This window comes from Dermacentor albipictus, chromosome 1 (genome assembly GCF_038994185.2).
Source record: "Dermacentor albipictus isolate Rhodes 1998 colony chromosome 1, USDA_Dalb.pri_finalv2, whole genome shotgun sequence".
NCBI classification, from domain to species: domain Eukaryota; kingdom Metazoa; phylum Arthropoda; class Arachnida; order Ixodida; family Ixodidae; genus Dermacentor; species Dermacentor albipictus.
In genome coordinates, this window is record NC_091821.1 from 373,697,609 (window position 1) to 373,712,037 (window position 14,429).

Consider the following 14,429-nt stretch of genomic DNA (forward strand, 5'->3'; position numbering starts at 1 on the left):
AGCTACGTCGGGCCGACCTCTGTCGCTTTTTTCGCGCACGCGTGGACTCCCTTGTCGACGACGCGGTGATGCATGAGGGGCTGATCTGTATCTTCTTGCTGTCATCTCAAACGAGGAAAATCACTGCAAGGATTTAGTCTACTGTTATTTGCGTTGCCCTCAAGACTTGAGGGCAAGACTTATTCCTACTCCAGCGGCGGTGGCTGCGTATGGCACGGCCCCGAGCACCCTATCTTGAAAGTAATCTGCGATGGGTACAAATTCACGGTGCAACGAGGGCTGATAGCTTCGTGTGCGCTGTGTTCTCACCGCTTAGTTCGCGTTGGAGCGAGGCAGCACAAAGGTCAGTTCGCTAGCTGCTGCTTCAGCTCTTCCTCACGCCTGCGTTTTGACAGCGAGTGAGATGTGTTGTTGTTTGCCTGTGCGCGCGTGACGACATGCTTGTTAATTTAAACAACACGGCCGATCATAACACGGCCGATAAATCTAATATCCTTACTTGGTATAAGCGTCTATTTGCTATTTTTTTTTTCTATTTTCACCTTCTATATACGTTTACGCTTATTGAAAAGTGATATACATTGCCTCCGAGATAAATTCGTACGCCGCAAAGCCCTCGGGGAGACGGCATCGCTATTTCGGTCGCTGCGTTTCCTACTGAAATTACTAAAGGGAACTCGGGTGTTGAGATCGTTCGACTAGCATGGAAAAGATGGTTAGTACATGGTTAAAGGGTTTGTCTGATCGTCGTGCTTACGGCTTCAAACGTTCTTCCAGCTTCACTTACTGCTCTGTACCGCGCCTTTATCGGCCTTGATTTCGAGGCAACCTTATATTCCTAAACGCATAAGAGCCCGCTCCCTACGTGTCCTTCCACCACTGCGACTCCAGTTATACTGCTCAAAGCAGGTATCCATTGACAGTGCTAGTTTAGGACTTGTGGCGCTTATGTGCCTCCTAGCGCGCAGCAAGAAAAAGTGTATCAAAGCAGTAATGGCGATTAGAGAGGAAGAGAACGTGTCAGTGTCTTCACTGTCGTTGTCACACAGGAAAGCTAGTTTCCTCGAAGAGCCTTGCGAGCTGAGAGTTGTTCAAGGCAGAAAGCTGGGCTAGTTGATGTGTCATCATTATTCAAAAGTCTAGCGCAAAATAGCAGGGACAAAGACAGAGAAGACGACAGGACGAGCGCTAAACATCAACTGAGGTTTTTACTGCGAGCGAAGGTACATATGTACATTTCGTTGGTGCATGCGCACACAGGGTTAAAACAGTAGAAGCACATTCTAATCAAAATGTGGCAGACTGTTCTGTAAGTACATTTTTTTTCTTTTTTGGACAAGGCAAGTGAAGCCGTGCTGACACAGTTATCCCCTTCCCTGTCAATGTGATATGCCTCACAAATCTCGCGCCCCCACCTTGTGCCTCCCCTACCAAGCACACGCGTGGTGTCAAACGCAGGCACGCACCCGCATCGCTTACAGTGCATGGCCAAATGGCCGCCCCCCGCTAATGAATCTGAATCTGAAACCTGAATCTAATCTGAATCTAATGAAATGAATCTGAAAGTTGTGCTTGCCATGTGTAGCTGAAAATTTGCTTTTGTCGCAATAGAGGAGTTTTAAGCAGTGTTTTGAGTTCCCTACAGAGTGCTTATTTTCTTGTGTTCTCAAAGTTACCCCACCCCCACCTCCCCAAACCACGCAGCTAACCCAAATGTTTACCTCACGACATTATCTCTCTTTCTCTCTTTTAATGCAGCCATTCATTAACAAACAATCAGGCAACCTTCACGGCGGCATCGAGTTGTCGCACTAGGGGCGCCGAGGCCAAGTGACGTCTATAGGCAGGGCTTTGGAGACGGTGTAGCTTGACCACGCCACCCGCGGCTTCCCGTCTTTGATTGACCAGAAGGCCTGGAGGTGGCAACGTGTGCTCAGACTTGGTGCTCGACGGTGTCCTCGCCGCCGTCGTAACCCTCCGGCGGAATTTCCGGTATCGGCGGCACTTCCCCGGGATAGATGTGCTCGAGGTACCAGCGGAAGTTGTGGCAGTTGAGGTCCTCGCGCAGCTTCTTGCGCTCCGTCAGGTCCCCCGCGTCCAGCTCGTTGAAGATGGGCTTATTCTCGTAGAAGATGTACCGGTAATCGTCCATCCACACCTCGGCCGCACGCTTGGTGTTGCGCGCGTGGCTGTCCTTCTCGTTGGGGATCGTGTAAGGACGCAGAGACCGGAACACGTGGCCCACCTTAGCAGGACAGTAGAAGGGAGAGAGAGAGAAAACGGTCGGGGCCGTTCACGCGTGACCACGCAGCTCTGACGTACCTCGAAAAATTTCATTTAGAAAGAATCTAAACAGCAACTCACTCGCACGCCCACCGTACTATAGACGAAACCGTCGCCGACCACGAGCAGCCATTGGTCGGAAGCTGCGCTTGATGTGACCGAGCCTATATTGGCCACCATTCGGCCCCTTTCGTGGGACCTTACCAGCCCATTCACGTCATTGGGAGCTCGCCTTTTCGGCCCTGCTGCCAGATATTCGGAAGTCCTACGCAGTGATGTACCAGCTATATTTCGAGAGGGGGGGGGGGGGGGCAAGCTTCCATCTTTGTTCTCTCCAATATATATATATATATATATATATATATATATATTATAAGTCACACAATGATACGAAGGACAGCATAGGGCAAATTATCCGTAGTTCTTAACTGAATGAACAAAAAGATAAATAAATGAAAATGCAAGTGGATGAAAGAAACGCCGAGTCTATTCCACTCTGTGAAAGTGGACATACCGTGAAGCTGTTGCCGACGTTAGACAAGTACCACCACCCCAACCGACGTTGGAAGACGTTACACAAGCAACGTCACCACAAGCGACGTACGTCGCGTGCGCACGCACGTGTGCGTAAGTGCAGCATACATATCCTCATTTTTCTCTATAGGCCGTCCGCCAAGCGCAAGTGCCTCACTGAACTAACTGAAAGTTTAGAAGTAAATTGCGTCAGAGAAATGCGTAGAGTACGACTTGCACACAAGCTGCAGGCATGATAGCTTCGGACTGTAATAATAATATACGAGAAAACATAATTCTGTTACGCGGAAACTGAAAGGCAAAGCCCTTGTCCAGCCGCCGTTTGAGGTCTGCCTGAGTGGCCTCGACCGCTAGGTGGCGGCACTGTTTTTGGAGAGAGTTTGCCATAAACGTCGATTACGGTCGCAGCACACGCTGTGTGACAGATGCAACGGGCAGAGCGGCCACGCGTCAAGGACAGATACATTGTGTGCACATATTCGGCACGTGCGCAAGCAAGCGTGCGGAAGTGCAGCATACATCCTCATCCTTCTAGGCCCTCGGCCTAGCGCAAGTAAGAATTTCTCAAGGTAAAATGCGTCAGAAAATTCGTAAGGTACGATTTATACACAACCTGCACAACTGATGGCATCGGGTTGCAATTCGAATATACGAGAAAATATAATTCTATTACGCGTAAACTCCCACACAAGCACCATTTCCAGCTCCAGGTCGCGGTCTGTCTGAGTTGCCGCGACAGCTCGATTGCGGCACTGTTTATTGGGTGAGCACACAGACTGAAAAAACCCGACCAACCAGAGGATAACAGCTTCGCTTTAAAATAACTGACCGCAGGTGGGCTACGAACCCATGTCTTCGCATTACAGGTGCAATGCTCTTACCAAATGAGCTACCGCGGCACCATTTTCCCATCCACTTTCTGGGGCATTTATGTTTATCTACTAGTGTGGGTTTGTTGACCAGTCACTTTCACACGAAAACTTCACGTCACGTAGACGTGACGGCTGCGGCAAGAACGATGCTCCACCTCTGCCGCTAAGTCCGTGAGTGGTGGCGCTGACTAATTCAGGGTTATACTTCTAGTAGATAAACATAAATATCCCAGAAACCAGATGTTAAAACGGCGCCGCAGTACCACATTTGGTACAAGCATCGCGACCGTAATTCGAAGACGTGGGTTCGTATCCCACCTGCGGCCAGTTGTTTTTTCATCTACTTTCATTTCCATTTATTTACTATTTCTTCTATTCAATTAACTACGGATAATTTCCCCTATGCTGTCCTAGTTTCTTGGTTTATTATATGACGAAGAAAAATCGGGCCCTCGGTTTCCTTCCTTCACGGATATATATATATATATATATATATATATATATATATATATATATATATATATATATATATATATATATATATATATATATATATATATATATATATATATATATATATATATATATATATATATATATATACTGTCATGACTTTAATTGTAATTGTTATGGACAGATCTCATTATCAATCACACATGAACTATTACAGACAGTGTTCCCAAAATATTTTCAAGCTTCTCGCTGAATTAAGCCCAAAATGACGCTAGAGTTAACGCTAACGCTAAAGTTGTCAAGTAGATATTAAATAACGCATGCGTTTTGGTACCATATAAGCCAAAGTGAAGTAAATCATTTACCTAGACGCTTCGTGCTTGTCTAATATCCGTGCAGGTGACGAATAAACAGATGAATTTACCAGCAAGGTGTAGAGGGCTTCTACCTTACTGATATGTTAGCATAACGGACGATAGCTGATATTGCGCATTTACCTTCAGATTGTAAGGTTATAAATACAGCACGATTCAAAAGAACAAAAACAACCTATAGCTTTCACAGCACGAAAAGACGCTTAATTTAAATATTGCCCCTAAATGATCCTGGTTCTCAACGTTTGTGATAGGATACCTGAATCCGTCGCAACACGCTTGGCCGCGTGTTGTTAAAACGGGGATGACAATTAGCCGAGCTTCACAGAAGTCAGATACCACGCTTCCGCCCTAGTTCTACCTGAAACCCGGACTGAAGTGTTCGATCAAGACGCTATTCTGGAAGAAAACTTGGCCCCAGCTGCTGTTTTGTTGGATTTGCCTGTGTGCAGGCGACACTGCCTGCTTTCAAAAGTGGGGGGAGGCAAATGGCCTATTTTGTCCCACTACTTTTGCACTCTTAACAGTGCGGGAGAAGGTAACTTAATAGCTTATGCCATCTTCGATTGACCACATCCTCTCGGGGCGACGGATTGGAAACGCACTCGCGCTGTTCCGTTTCGGTTTCGTCGGTCCTTGCTATAGGTAATCAATGTCTATAGCTCCTCCGTGTAACACGCGCCCTTTCAAGTATTCGCCATCGCTTTCTGTGCAGTTTAAACTCGATTTGTCCGCACGGTACACTTTACCAAGAACCACTTGGATCGCCACCCACCGAGTAAACACAATGAATATGTCTCACATCTGCCATTGAATTATCAGACAAAACAGAGGAAGATGGAGGATTGATGTGAATAATGAGGGCAGAACAAAGAATTTCGTTGTAGCCAACGTTTCGACAAAGGGAGTTGTCTTCATCCGGGCAGCTGGCAATAGTGGCGAAGTTGCTGTCCTGACGAAGACAATTCCCCTTTTTGTTTTTCCAGCAACACTTCTTGTTCAACCGTTGTTTATCACTGGCGGCGCACCTGGTGGCATTATGTTGGTTTTGTTCTCGTGCAAGGAAATTGTGCTTTTTTTTTTCTTTTTTCGCACAGGGGTGAAGAGAGTAGCGAGGTGCCAACACGAACCACCTTGGTCCACTTATAAATTTCGAGTGCTTCTCCGTCGCTGTTTAGTTTGCGCCCTCTCCCATTTTCTGCGAGCATGACGCCTCTCAGTTCTTTTGTCAGACACACGAGACAGGCGCGATCGCCGTCTGCTGCTGCTGCAGCATCAGTCGCGGGATGCGAATGCCGTCTGCGAAAAAAGATATCTCGCAGGTGTTGTTTAGGATCCGTGGCGCCAGTCGGCGCGCCGCCCTATGAAACAGCGTGAAATTTCAGGCGACGCTCTGGCCAGGTCTAGCGCAGGAACAGCCATAGCGTGGTGCACGCCGCGAGCAAGTCGAAGAATTGACAGGGTGGCGATTGAATTTAATTGTTTGTTTATGTGCCCAAAAACATAATGCAGTAAGCTTTCTAATTTGATGATTTCTAGTTGCGAAGTCATTAAAGGAAGGGGGGGGGGGGAGGCGGAGGGAGAGGCATCAAACAATCATCTAACCTGCTTGAGCTAATAAGGTTTTAGTAAGTATATTGCAGTCTAGCATCGCGCATTTCTGTACTTCACTTTACATTTCCTCATTAAAACCTGCGCCTCTATGTTATTATGTAGCCGACACCTATAAGGACCCTGGCTCTCTTCCCTGCTTTTTATTCGCCAATACTCCTAAAGCCTCTTGTTTTTCTCTACCGCTGACCAGTTAACGCTGCCATCACCTTTGCATCCCAGCGCTTTTGGAAGCGGTCTAGCCGCTTGGTATAACACCCTATCAGCCAATAACAACAACAACAACAACAACAATAATAATCCTGCTTCATGCGGCGGCAGCAGTGGAACTTGTCTTCGTCAGAGCGCTGACGTTGACAAGTTCGGCTGCCGCCGCCGCCTTATGTCTTCTTTGTCGTAACGTTGGTTTCAGCGGCATTCCTCAGCGGAAAATTTTCGCCTACAACTTCGCCTTCTTTCTTAGACAACTTGGCCTGGTAAGTTTAAATTTACTTCGTTATATCCAATATTTGTTATATGCGTGTATTCGTTACATGCTTGTATTGGCATGAGATAGTTGATATTTACCCTTCATAATTTAGTCATGCCCGTGCACTCTACATCAAACGTTCGAGAAGTCGAGCCGTTTCGACTCTGCGGTTACACGCTACACACCGCAGCGGAACTCGCCTGCGAGCAGGGCACGACCACGAGACGGCCGCCGCACATCCAAATGCGGAAGGAGAGCTCGAGGTTCTCGCCTCCCCACCCGTTCATGCCGGAGTCGTAGCCGCCCATCTGGAAGAAGTAGCGCCTGTCCACGGCGAACAGGCCGCCCGCGATGGTCGGGCTGCGCATCGGTTGGGTCGGGTCCCGGCTGCGCCAGCCCGGCGGCGGAATGATCCACGTGAAGTCGCCGTCCCACTGGAAGCTGCCCAGCTGCAGGAAGTACTCCCCTCCGCCCTGCGCGTAGTATAGGGTCACACCATCGAACGCACAAGCGCCTCCCAGTGATGAAATCTGCGCTTTGACGCACGCTTTATCGCATACACCTGCTGCGTTCTTAGATCCATGCTTGTGTTATTCAAGTCACAAGCATGCCAATAGTTTCACAGCAATTGTCCAATTTATTTATTTAGTACTTTACTTTCGGTGTGAGAGCTTCAAAGTGTAACGGCTTGGACACAATGCACGTACGACAGAAAGAGAGAAAATATTTAATGGTATATGGAGAGGTATAGCCACACGCGACACGACATATATGTATACGTTGTGGGGATGCGTGACTCGTACGCGTCCCCTGATATGTTGTTTTCTCGCATAGCTTCCGTCTCCTGTAATCCGGCTTCGCCGCGTGGCTTTACTGCGGCGATCGGTATGCTCGCAGGGTAGTACGAGAGATGGCGCGAGTGTTGCTCTGCTAGCGCCACCTAACGGCGGGGTTACTTGGGCGCAAAAAGGAGAAGGCTCTTCCTCTTCGGCTCGGGCTCGGCAAGTGCGCCGCGGACGTTCTGCGCGTGCGCCGATCCATGCTTCTGCGAGACCGTCTCGCGAGGCCTACCCCGGAATGGACGAACACGATCGTTCGAACGCGCCACCGTTCGCGTGACCGTACGCGCGAATGACCAGGCGCTGGTGCCATCATGGAGCGAACATATTCGCTTGTTATCCGGTCGCGGTGAGTCGGACTTCCGCTATTTGTCGCGCGCCCATCGGCATGTTTTGTGGATAGCAACTCGGCTAGCAGGCATTAATCTATGAAAGGTGCAATAAATGCCCTTGTGATTGTTTTCACTACTGTGTTGTCGTTCCTTTGTCCCAAGAGCACGGGTGAGAACCCCACAATGCATAGTGTTGCGTGTGCCGAGGTATGAGCGGTCGGCTGGAGATGTGAACACCACATCCGCGATGTCAGATACGAGGAGACCTTTTTCGGCGAAGAAGATTCTTTGTACAGCAGATTACGTAGTGTGGTAGTTTAGGAGATGTTTAACGGCTTCATGCTGCTAAAGTAGCAGTTTTTGTTCCCCAGCAGTCGGTTGCAATGGTGCGCATGCAGGCCAGCGTTCATGGTCCGGCACAGGCCAAAAAGAACTGTCAGACATGGCGTTGAAACACATGTTCCATTCCTTTGCCGCCGTGGAGTCGCCCGTGGTGCAGGCGCTGTCGTATGCAGATGGTGATTCACTGCCACTGGCACGGAGAGAGGCCTAACGTCAGTTCGTGAGCAAGTAGCCGTGTGTACTTTCCGGACGGCGTGATACCGCGAAGAAGCGTCAGCTGTGCAAGCAGTCGATGCATAACGTATACGGCTCGAAGCAGGCACCATCCAGGAAGGAGTGCGGTGTCCATAGTCGCCCCCACTCGATATCTGTGACTTCGTGTAAAATGAACGACCCAGGGCACAAACATAACGCTATATAGCGACAGGCTTGGCGTCCTATACTCCATGGAAAGTATTCTGCCAGTACTCACATTTGACTGTCCATTTTGGCCGCCTCCGATTGGCTTGCCAGAGCAGCACGAACGAGCTGTCTTTTTTTTTTTTTTAGCCAGATTACGACTGTAAATGTGAAGTACATATCCATTCCATGCGGTGGACCTTTCTCGGACTGGCCCTTGCCTTATCTGCCGGTAGCTCCGCAAGACGGCGCTGCTGTCAGTTGTTGCTGATGGCGGTTGTGCTTCCCACGTCCACGGCGTACGGACAACGAAGTGCGATTCGTTTTCAATGAAGCAACGGGCGAACGTCCATCGAAATCCACAGGGGAAATGCAGCCCACGTATGGGGAAAGGTGTCTCGCTTTGAGAAGAGTGAGGTGGTGGTGTTGTGACTTCCCAAAAGGCCTGGAAGACTTACATGACAGTCGCCGTTCGGGAAGGCCGCATGCGGACGAAGTCTACCACAGGGGCACCTCAAATTTATTGCTGGGACAAATATCTGAACCGGTGTGAGGATTGTGCGGAATAATAGTGTAAGATACGCAGAACAGTAAGTATATTTGTAATTATTTGTACGTACCTAATTTTGGCTAATAAAAATGCGGGCAAAGACTGTCTGATGTGCCCTCGTGTATAGGCAGATAAGTTCACGCTGCCCTGCTTTCACTGAGCGCGTTGGTCACCTAATACTTTGCTAATCTTTCCAGGTATAGGAAGATTCAACGACGACGTTTTCACCACGGGACTTATTATGATGGGAGTCGTGAGTCACGCACGCACGGACAGGACGTTGTCAGTAGAGGGTTCCGTAACAAGAAATGGCAGCGGCGATCAAGCAAATACAATTTTTAAATAAAGTGCACTCTGGGCAGCGTCGCTAGCGCCTTTCAGCGAAGCGGCGCGGCGCACAATAAATGCCGTGGGAAAGGCTAAGGCAGCGCGCGCAAGAGGCCAAGGCAGCGACGTGCGCGTTCCCGTCCCTTGGGGGCGACCTCCCACGTGTAAGGCGCCTTTTAATGCATTCGGATTCAAGGGTGCATGCTGGCACGCAACGGAAAAAAAAAGAAGGAAGAAAAATAGTAAAAAAAAAATAAGAAGGCTACCGCTCTTGACGACAGCCGATTGTTACGACTCTCGCTGAGGTCTCCTCCGCGGTCGTCGGTGCGGGCTGGAAACAACAAACATGGAAATCCTTTTCGGAACGCTGAATCATATGTATACGGCTCGCGTGCGTGCGCGGTTTTCCTTCCTCCCTTTATTTTACGACACCTGGGCCGTTCGCTGCCTCTCGGCTTTGGAAAGTTGCGACCGCAGGAGAATAGGACGAAGAAAACAAAAGAATTGAAAAACGAAGAAAGGGAACAAGACGGCAGCGAGCGCTCGTGGCACAGGGGACAGTGCCAAGGCCATGGCGTGTGCATAACTCTTATTCTTCGGCGCCGGCCGGAGGATACATACGCAGAAACTCCGGAAATGGACTACAGCGGCTACTTTGTATACCCTCGGCTTGTATTATATATGTGTGTGTGTGTATAGATGTACGCAGCTCGACGGCGCAGAGACACCTGCGTGCACTCGAGCGCTGCTTGCGGACATCGTGAAGGCCGCCCGGCGCCGTCGACCACATACGTACGGCCGCCCCTTCGTTCGTTCTTTTTCTTTTTTTTTTCCTACGCGCTAGCTGGACACGTAATCAGGGAGGAGTAGTTCTTGCGACTGGCTCGCAGCAGCGATCGAGGAAAGAGGAAGCCGTTGCAGAGTGAGAGAGAGAGAGCGAAGTTTGTCGATCAAGGCTCTTTCATTGATGAAGTGACGGCGCCTTGGCGGCGGCCCAGTTGTTTACACAAGGCCTTTGACGCGGAGGAATGGCCGGTCGGTTCTGCAGATTCCTCGCATATCGCGATTACGCCCCATGGCTGCGCCACTATACCTGCCTCTGGTGCACTCTACACTACGTCAGCACTCCGTCACGAAGAGCCGCCCGGCGTTTTGCGGTTTCTGCGCAAATTTGGCTCGTTGACGAACGCGGTGCGCTTGGAGAGGTAGGCAGCTGACGAGGCCGTTGCTAAGGCAGCTCCGGAGGGAACTCTTGGGCGGCTGGCGAGAGGCGTCCGGCGCCGTCCCGTTTTCCTTGCAGCCTCGTAAAGGTCTTTAAGAGCGCTGACGCATTCCTCTGCGCGTGACTCATTCGTGAGCGAATCTACAAAACACTCGTACTCAAGCGTAGCGACGTGCCAGCCGACGAGAGAGAGAGGGTAATAAAGAACTGGCAGTGCTTTCGAGCACGCGTTTCTTGCGCAGGGATGACGTAACGTGTTAGAACCGCCAATGCATATGTGTAACCTATGGAGATACTGGTGATTCGGACGCTTCTATGGATAGGTGAACGGCTGTGGGTTTTTTTCAGGTCTCGCGAATTCTTGGCACGTTGTGCATGTTGAGAAATACCGACTAAAACGTTTCCGACGTAAGCATCTAGCAGGGAAGGACACATACGAAACAAATTTTGGCTTGCTTGTAAGAAGAAATGAGGATAAGTGCGCGTGTGAGTCCTCTTCGTCCGTATTTTGGACAACGGCCAGGAAAATATTTGGAATGTACCAGAAAGTGGAATTGGTGTGTCGATTTGTTATTCCATAGCTTCGTACATCGGCACAACCCCATCAAGGACGTAGGTTGAAGCGAGGAACAAAGCAGGGCTGGGGTCAGCCCGATAATATTCAGAACATTTACGCTCTGAAGCAAACGAGCATACAGCAACGACCCTCGACACAGCCCACGGCAAGCGCTCGCGATTTGGTTACGATTTGATAGTTATGACTACACTTTAGAGCCCTCTCAAGTCAGCACAACCACAGCTGCCACACAAAGCGTTGATTGTCTAAGTTGTAACCGATGGGCGTGAACTATAACGCGCTTCAAGAAGGCGCGCGCCCACGGCATGGATAAGGCTACTTTCGTTTGCATTCATCAGATTAAGGTGGCCAACTAGACAAGAACAAAATCAAATACGTGCTATAATGTTGGGCTTCATGACAACCATAAACTGAGTTCTAGAGAATGTGTACAAACACACACACACACGCGCGCACACGCACACGCACACGCACACACACACACGCACACACACACACACACGCACACGCACACGCACACACACACACACAGTCCCTTATGCACCTTATATAGGATGTTTGTCTTTTTTAGCTGCACCTAATTTTTAAAAGATTGCCTATGGCAAATAGCACAATTCTAACCCTTGATCTAAATTACTCGATGAGGCGGTGATTACTTCTGCGAGAAATCAAAGTGTTGAATTACTTAACGTAATTACGCTAATCAACTTCTTAATTACATTACGCCACATATTTCAATCTACGAATTATAGCCGCTGAGTTCGCACGGCGTATACACCTGGAATGATTTCTCTGAAAGGCACCGGTTCCGAGATATTAATTGTCAAAGTGTCCGTCGAAATGCATAACTGTTCCAGCTACTTTTATGCTTCAATGCATAAAACAGCGGTTTCTTAAAAAATGTAACTGGAAGTAACTGTGCGAGGCCGGCTTGACCGGCACGTTATGAACCTGTAGTTTGTCTTTTTATTTTGTTTTATTTCTTTGTTTATATCGTGATACCCACCATTGACCATCACTCGTGCTTAGGCCACTGAGCCATCCTTTTCATTAATGTTGATGTTCTATTGATATCGTAGAATCGTAATTTACCAGCACCGCTCGAAATGTTTTTTCTGTTAATGTGAGTTAAATATTGTTTCTCGGCTTAGCAATGAAAACCAAGAATTCCAGCAGAACCCATCTGACGATGAATGTCGACAATAGTGCGATTATTATTGAATCAATGCAACGACACACCGCACTGTGACCGCCGAACGCGTCATGTATGAGACGTGTATGCAGCGAGGCTCCTCTCTCGCGCTTTTCTCTGGATACGCTGCGCCATCTAGGGTCGCCGCCGTGAAATCCGCGCGTAGCGCGTGTGCGTATATTCAGACAAGATTGCCTGCAAACATAAGGCTTGGGTCCGATGCCACCCAGCATCGTATAAATCGTAAAAGATTTTTTTTTCGTGGAAGATGGGCGCAAACCCAGTTCACAAGCTGGTCCGACATTTGGTTTCGAATATGGTTCCCTATGCGCAGCAGGCCAGTGCTTGTATACGCATTACACCAGGGTCTACCCAAGGACCCGGGAGGATACATATAGAAATATTGTGCATATCCTCCTTGCAAGTGATCCAAGTTGGCGGGAAAACAGTTAAAGGTACAGACAGCGAGACTGATACCAGGAAATGCGTGAAGTATCAACACCGCTAATCACAATAAGGAATTTTGATGTGGCAGTGTGTGCATCAACTTGTTCCAGTTGTATGCAAGTGCGTAGCCCAAAGCTCCGAGCCGAACATCGCGCCCGCCATTGAGCTTCCCCAAAAGTGGTTTTCCGCCTGCTATATACAGATCCTGCTCACGTATACCTGGTGCAGGAACGACCGATCGTTGATGATGGTGATGACCGGGCTGGCTATGGTGGTGGGGTCGTCGCTGACGACCGTGACCAGCGGCTCGAGCCAGCCGTCGAACACCTCGCAGTGGGAGTCCAGGAAGACGACCACGTCGCCGAGCGCAGCCTTGGCGCCGGCCAGCCGAGCCCTGATCAGGCCCTCGCGCTGCGACAGCCTCAGCAGGCGGATGAAGCCCGGTCGGAAGTGGCGCCTGAGGAAGCGGTACAGCTGCGACTTCACCTCCGGCAGGTCGCTGAAGTCGTCCACGAGCACGACCTCGCGCAGGATGCGCGGCGGGCTCCGGTTCACGACGCTGTACACGGTGCGCAGCAGCGCCGACAGGATCTCGTTGTAGAAGGTTATGACCACGCTTACCGAGAGCAGGTCCTTCGGGTACGTCAAGGTCAGGCACTTGCGCGGTCGGTTGTCAAACACCGTCCGGTTCAAGGGTATCCTGTCGCTCAAGTACACGTTGAAGCCGGCCTTGCTGTACTGCTTGTCGGCCGCCACTTTCTCAGGTCCCGAGAGGTACACGCCGCGACCGTCCCGTCCCCAGTCCTTGCGGAAACGAGCCATGAACTCCCGCTCTTCGGCGTCCTCGCCGGACGTGTCCTCCGGGCCGTCGACGACCGCGTCGGGCGTCGACAGGGCGTCGTAGAAGGAGACCGCGGTGCCCTCGGTGGTCGGCATCCACTTCCAGGCGTTGTTGGCCGACTTCTGGGTGGACCGCCGCGAGCGCCTGGCGCCCGCTTTTCGGGTGGCAGAGGGCGCCGACTTTCCGTGGTGGTACCACGCGTCCTTCCAGATGACGAACAGCGTGAAGGCGATCATGAAGGCGATCGAGATTTTGAGCACGAAGCGGGACCGACGCCGCCGCGAAGGGAACAGCGGCATGTTCGACTCGTCGCAGCAGCTTCCAGTGTTCCGTCCTCTTCTTCTTTAGCTCGCCTCGGGAAAATGGGCTGCCGGAGAGGGCTAATTTTCGGGCACGAAAATACGAAGACAAAGAAACGAGGACGAAGCGCACAATAGAGCCTACGTATATCTCCAGCGAAATTATATCGAAGACGACGCGGAGCTTACTTATGCGGAACGATTTCGTTGCTGCACATTCTGCGCATTTGTTCCCGCTGCGCAGTCGCATTCAGCTGGAAGTCACGCATTTTGTAAACGTTCTTTTCATAATTTTTTATTCATTTCTTAGACTCACGTCATGCCAAATGCATGAACTATCCTCAGTAACGGCCGCGCGGCCACGTGCATGGACAATGCGATATAGGGTAAATATACAGTACGGAACATGACCCCTTATTTCTTTAGATCACGCTATAAAGTGGAACCAACAGTCACGCATCGCTCG

The 14,429-nt window shown here is 50.0% G+C and overlaps 1 protein-coding gene across 1 annotated transcript; it reads right to left on the bottom strand.

Annotated features, from left to right (window-relative positions):
- Positions 1–1,469: 1,469 nt before the first annotated feature.
- Positions 1,470–14,098, bottom strand: LOC135905467 (polypeptide N-acetylgalactosaminyltransferase 5-like). Its single transcript, XM_065436421.2, has 3 exons — positions 13,043–14,098; positions 6,797–7,069; positions 1,470–2,245 (listed from the first exon to the last, which is right to left on the bottom strand). Exons 1-3 carry the CDS (start codon positions 13,961–13,963, stop codon positions 1,934–1,936), a joined length of 1,506 nt encoding a protein of 501 aa, XP_065292493.2. The 5' UTR covers positions 13,964–14,098; the 3' UTR covers positions 1,470–1,933.
- Positions 14,099–14,429: the final 331 nt, after the last annotated feature.